Here is a 6,529-nt window from a genome sequence, read left to right as displayed (position 1 = left end):
TATTAGTAACCTGAGGCTCGTATTTCTGTGTGTTTATTATAATTAAGTATTTCTGTGTGTTTATTATAATTAAGTCTATGATTTGATATTTGATAGAGCAGTCTGACTGAGCGGTGGTAGGCAGCAGCAGGCTCGTAAGCATTCATTCAAACAGCCCTTTCCTGCGTTTTGCCAGCAGCTCTTAGCAATGCTATTAGCACAGCGCTGTTGATGACTTCAAGCCTATCAACTCCCCAGATTAGGTGGCAATACTATAGTGCCTATAAGAACATCCAATAGTCAAAAGGTTTATGAAATACAAAGGTAGAGAGAAATAGTCAACGCGTCATAATTCCTATAATAACTACGACCTAAAACTTCTGAACTGGGAATATTGACCAGCTTTCATATGTTCTCATGTTCTGAGCAAGGAACTGAAACGTTAGCTTTCTGACATGGCACATATTGCACTTTTACTTTCTTCTCCAACACTGTGTTTTTGCATTATTTAAACCAAATTGAACATATTTCATTATTTATGAGACTTAAATAGATGTATTAAAGTTAAAATAAGTGTTCATTCAGTATTGTTGTAATTGTCATTATTACAAACATACATAAAAAATAAAAATAAAAAAACGGCCGATTAATTCGGTATGGTCTTTTTGGTTCCTCCAATAAAATGGGGTGGACCTGTAGTTCATAGCGTACCTCTTCCCAGAGGGGCAGTCCTGTCCGATGCCGTACGCCAGTAGAGCAGCAGCCGGCTCGTGGATCAGCCTCAACACACGGAACCCTGCCGCCTCCGCTGCCGCCCTCAACGCCGCCTTCTGAGCATGTGCGAACTCAAAGGGGACAGTGATGACAGCCTCTGTGACATCAGCGCCCAAGGCCGACTGGGCCGTCTCTATGGAAACAACAACAGATGAGAAGGTGGCCCAGTCCCAAGTGGACCTCTGGTAGTACTCCCTACCCGCAGGACAGCTGACGTGTTTTCACAGGTGGAAGGAGTTTGACAATAGTTTTAACTTGCTCCCTGATAGGCCGCCATATTGCTTAGACCCATTCAATCATCTGGGATCTCCACTAGTGCACAGCGTCAGGGGGGGGTCTGGGATCTCCACTAGTGCACAGCGTCAGGGGGGGGGGTCTGGGATCTCCACTAGTGCACAGCGTCGGGGGGGGGGGGGGGGGGGATCTGGGATCTCCACTAGCGCAGAGCGTCGGGGGGGGGGTCTGGGATCTCCACTAGTGCACAGCGTCAGGGGGGATCTGGGATCTCCACTAGTGCACAGCGTCAGGGGGGGGTCTGGGATCTCCACTAGTGCACAGCGTCAGGGGGGGGGGGTCTGGGATCTCCACTAGTGCACAGCGTCAGGGGGGGATCTGGGATCTCCACTAGCGCAGAGCGTCGGGGGGGGGGTCTGGGATCTCCACTAGTGCACAGCGTTAGGGCCCCCCACTGGGACAGTGTGTTCGAACCTTTCATCTTGTGTAGGATGAGTTTGGCGACATCTTGTGGAGCCACATGTCTGGTCGTCTCTCCAGTCATCTCATACATCGGCTTCTCTCCCTTGTTGACCAACTGAAACACATCAGATTCTCTATTATACAATATCACTGACAACGCAGTGTCGGGTAGTCTGACAACGCAGTGTCGGGTAGTCTGACAACGCAGTGTCGGGTAGTCTGACAACGCAGTGTCGGGTAGTCTGACAACGCAGTGTCGGGTAGTCTGACAACGCAGTGTCGGGTAGTCTGACAACGCAGTGTCGGGTAGTCTGACAACGCAGTGTCGGGTAGTCTGACAACGCAGTGTCGGGTAGTCTGACAACGCAGTGTCGGGTAGTCTGACAACGCAGTGTCGGGTAGTCTGATAGAGACATGTTAATCACTGATAACGTAGTGTTAGGTAGTCTGATAACGTAGTGTTGGGTAGTCTAATAGAGACATGTTAATCACTGATAACAGTGTTAGGTAGTCTGACAATGCAGTGTTAGGTAGTCTGACAATGCAGTGTTAGGTAGTCTGACAATGCAGTGTTAGGTAGTCTGACAATGCAGTGTTAGGTAGTCTGACAATGCAGTGTTAGGTAGTCTGACAATGCAGTGTTAGGTAGTCTGACAATGCAGTGTTAGGTAGTCTGACACTAATGTCTAATAGGAGGTAGAGGGTTGTATACTCACAGGACATTTACTCTCAGCTTTATGCGTCTGCACCTCAGGATCCTCAAAGCTGCCGACAGGAAGAGGAAAAATGGGGAGAAGCGTGAGGCGAGTTCATTCTCTAGAACATTGGGAACATACAGTTGAAGTCAGAAGCTAACGTCCACCTTAGCCAAATACATTTAAACTCAGTTTTTCACAATTCCTGACATTTAATCCTAGTAAATATTCCCCGTCTTAGGTCAGTTAGGATCACCACTTTATTTTAAGAATGTGAAATGTCAGAATAATAGTAGAGAGAATGATTTATTTCAGCTTTTATTTCATCACATTCCCAGTGGGTCAGAAGTTTACATACACTCAATTAGTATTTGGTAGCATTGCCCTTAAATTGTTTAACTTGGGTCAAACGTTTCAGGTAGCCTTCCACAAGCTTCCCACAATAAGTTGGGTGAATTTTGGCCCATTCCTCCAGACAGAGCTGGTGTAACTGAGTCAGGTTTGTAGGCCTCCTTGCTCGCACACGCTTTTTCAGTTCTGCCCAAACATTTTCTATAGGATTGAGGTCAGGGCTTTGTGACGGCCACTCCAATACCATGACTTTGTTATCCTTAAGCCATTTTGCCACAACTTTGGAAGTATGCTTGGGGTCATTGTCCATTTGGAAGACCCATTTGCGACCAAGCTTGAACTTCCTGACTGATGACTTGAGATGTCGCTTCAATATATCCACATAATTTTCCTACCTCATGATGCTATCTAGTTTGTGAAGTGCACCAGTCCATCGTGCAGCAAAGCACCCCCACAACATGATGCTGCCACCCCCGTGCTTCACGGTTGGGATGGTGTTTTTCGGCTTGCAAGCCTCCCCCTTTTTCCTCCAAACATAACGATGGTCATTATGGCCAAACAGTTCTATTTTTGTTTCATCAGACCTGAGGACATTTCTCCAAAAAGTACGATCTTTGTCCCCATGTGCAGTTGCAAACCGTAGTCTGGCTTTTTTACGGCGGTTTTGGAGTAGTGGCTTCTTCCTTGCTGAGCGGCCTTTCAGCTTATGTCGATATAGGACTCGTTTTACTGTGGATATAGATACTTTTGTACCTGTTGCCTCCAGCATCTTCACAAGGTCCTTTGCTGTTGTTCTGGGATTGATTTACACTTTTCGCACCAAATTACGTTCATCTCTTGGAGACAGAACGTGTCTCCTTCCTGAGCGGTATGACTGCTGCGTGATCCCATGGTGTTTATACTTGCGTAGTATTGTTTGTACAGATGAACATGGTACCTTCAGGGGCTTGGAAATTGCTCCCAGACTTGTGGATTTCTTGGCTGATTTCTTTTGATTTTCCCATGATGTCAAGCAAAGAGACACTGAGTTTGAAGGTAGGCCTTGAAATACATCCACAGGTACACCTCCAATTGACTCAAATGATTTCAATTCGCCTATCAGAAGCTTTTAATGCCATGACATCATTTTATGGAATTTTCCAAGCTGTTTAAAGGCACAGTCAACTTAGTGTATGTAAACTTCTGACCCACTGGAATTGTGATACAGTGAATTATAAGTGAAATACTCTGGAAAAATGACTTGTGTCATGCACAAAGTAGATGTCCTAACCGACTTGCCAAAACTATAGTTTGTTAACAAGAAATTTGTGGAGTGGTTGAAAAACTAGTTTTAATGACTCCAACCTGAGTGTATGTAAACTTCTGACTTCAACTGTAATACAGACACTCACCTCCTCCCCAGCACCTGTTTGACTTTAACCACAGTGTATGTAAACTTCTGACTTCAACTGTAATACAGACACTCACCTCCTCCCCAGCACCTGTTTGACTCTAACCACAGTGTATGTAAACTTCTGACTTCAACTGTAATACAGACACTCACCTCCTCCCCAGCACCTGTTTGACTTTAACCACAGTGTTGGCTGCGTTTCGGACACGACCCTGCTTAGCCGCAATCCCTACTATCTGCAGGGCAGAGACAGAGAGCGATGAGAGGGAGGCAGATGGAGGATAGGACAGACGGATTGAACAGGGAGGTGAAGGAGGGGTTACAGTGTGAGATGACAGATGGAGGATAGGACAAAGGTAAAACGGTTAACGTCAAGCTATGCATTAACCATTTTAACTGAAAACAATCACAGTAAGGTACTTAATTGTTACCCAGAAATGATTTGATATTGAGCTCAAAACGGCTGCATTGGACCTTTAAAGCGGGAACAGCGTTCAGAGTGACTATAATGAAAGTCTTCGCTAGGAAGACCTGAAACCTGCACACTGGCGAAAGACTGAGGGATTTTACACAGGTGTTCTGCGCATGCTCGATAACTAATTAGCACAGGTGGTCGCCTGTAGTCTTCCATGTGTTTCTGGAAACACGCACTAACATGGAGATATGGCCGTGTAGGAGCACTAACCTTATCAAGGTGTGTATCAACTTAACCTGTTATTTATCGCTGATATTAAAGACAAGGTCCTTGTGCTTGCAAAACCATACCGCAAGAGCTGCATGTTAATGTTCAGACCGAGCATAAAATCCCCCTACAATAGACGCCTTCCTTCGAGGACTCTGACAAACCCGCCTCCGCGACTCTTTATTTTGTCTATCCCCACCAAATTGTATTGGTCCCATACAAATATTTAGCAGATGAACCAGTTGAGGTAACTAAAATGAACCGGTATGTTAGCTAGTTGTATGATACCTGTTCGGTGTCTCGGTAAGCCACCACCGCAGGAGTGACTCGGTCCCCGGCGTCATTGGCGACCACCTCCGCTCGGCCATCCTGAACAAAACACAATACTACGGTCAAAAACCTTCCACCCTGGCTTGACCGATAAGAACATCTCAAAATCCAAGCAAGTTATTTTATCGTTAGCTTTACTAGATGGCTAACACCGGTAGCCAACTCATGCACTCCATGCTAACATCGGCTAGCTACCGGTAACTAACTAACGTTGTGAAGCAGGTTTAGCCGGATCTTTGCAGACCTCCTAAATAGATCGCTTCATAACTGAAAAAAGAGACTAGTCACACCACTAAAAACGTTACAACAGGCAGCACAATACCTTAAAAATAGCTACACAGGCACATGTGTATCCGAAATGTACTCCTATAGCCGCCATGCTTGTTGAAAAATCACTGCGAGGCTGAACCAAGAAGGTTAAAGTTCATTTTACTTTAAACCAATCAGAGTAAAACGTTGTAGAAACTGACTCAATATTCAGCCAATCGGAGATATTTACTGAAACCAATCAGAAGAGGTCCTTGTGTCTGGCTGCAGCTGTAGTAGTTTGCGGCAGGTACCGGAGAGTTGTTATTTATTTATTTAACCTTTATTTAACTCAGCAAGTCAGTTAAGAAAGCTTTCTTATTTACAATGACGCGCTACCAAAAGGCCTCCTGGGGGGATTGGGGCTGGGATTAAAAATACATTAAATAGAAATATAGGAATCTTGTGTAGTAGAGATCCTCTATAGTTAGTTATAGTTAGACATTCAGTTGGTTCTGTTGTGTAGTAGAGATCCTCTATAGTTAGTTATAGTTAGACATTCAGCTGGTTATGTTGTGTAGTAGAGATCCTCTATAGTTAGTTATAGTTAGACATTCAGTTGGTTCTGTTGTGTAGTAGAGATCCTCTATAGTTAGTTATAGTTAGACATTCAGTTGGTTCTGTTGTGTAGTAGAGATCCTCTATAGTTAGTTATAGTTAGACATTCAGTTGGTTCTGTTGTGTAGTAGAGATCCTCTATAGTTAGTTATACAGTTGGTTCTGTTGTGTAGTAGAGATCCTCTATAGTTAGTTATAGTTAGACATTCAGTTGGTTCTGTTGTGTAGTAGAGATCCTCTATAGTTAGTTATAGTTAGACATTCAGTTGGTTCTGTTGTGTAGTAGAGATCCTCTATAGTTAGTTATAGTTAGACATTCAGTTGGTTCTGTTGTGTAGTAGAGATCCTCTATAGTTAGTTATAGTTAGACATTCAGTTGGTTCTGTTGTGTAGTAGAGATCCTCTATAGTTAGTTATAGTTAGACATTCAGCTGGTTCTGTTGTGTAGTAGAGATCCTCTATAGTTAGTTATAGTTAGACATTCAGTTGGTTCTGTTGTGTAGTAGAGATCCTCTATAGTTAGTTATAGTTAGACATTCAGTTGGTTCTGTTGTGTAGTAGAGATCCTCTATAGTTAGTTATAGTTAGACATTCAGTTGGTTCTGTTGTGTAGTAGAGATCCTCTATAGTTAGTTATAGTTAGACATTCAGCTGGTTCTGTTGTGTAGTAGAGATCCTCTATAGTTAGTTATAGTTAGTTATACAGATGGTTCTGTTGTGTAGTAGAGATCCTCTATAGTTAGTTATACAGTTGGTTCTGTTGTGTAG

At 43.8% G+C, this 6,529-nt stretch overlaps 1 protein-coding gene across 1 annotated transcript; it reads right to left on the bottom strand.

The window, feature by feature from the left end:
• Window positions 1-557: 557 nt before the first annotated feature.
• Window positions 558-5,314, bottom strand: LOC120039935 (heat shock 70 kDa protein 14-like). Its single transcript, XM_038985251.1, has 6 exons — window positions 5,220-5,314; window positions 4,856-4,936; window positions 4,039-4,121; window positions 2,166-2,214; window positions 1,462-1,564; window positions 558-886 (listed from the first exon to the last, which is right to left on the bottom strand). Exons 1-6 carry the CDS (start codon window positions 5,274-5,276, stop codon window positions 585-587), a joined length of 675 nt encoding a protein of 224 aa, XP_038841179.1. The 5' UTR covers window positions 5,277-5,314; the 3' UTR covers window positions 558-584.
• Between the last annotated feature and the right edge of the window lie 1,215 nt (window positions 5,315-6,529).

This window comes from Salvelinus namaycush, unplaced genomic scaffold, assembly GCF_016432855.1.
Source record: "Salvelinus namaycush isolate Seneca unplaced genomic scaffold, SaNama_1.0 Scaffold3110, whole genome shotgun sequence".
NCBI classification, from domain to species: Eukaryota; Metazoa; Chordata; class Actinopteri; order Salmoniformes; family Salmonidae; genus Salvelinus; species Salvelinus namaycush.
This window is presented reverse-complemented; position numbering and strand designations above follow the sequence as displayed.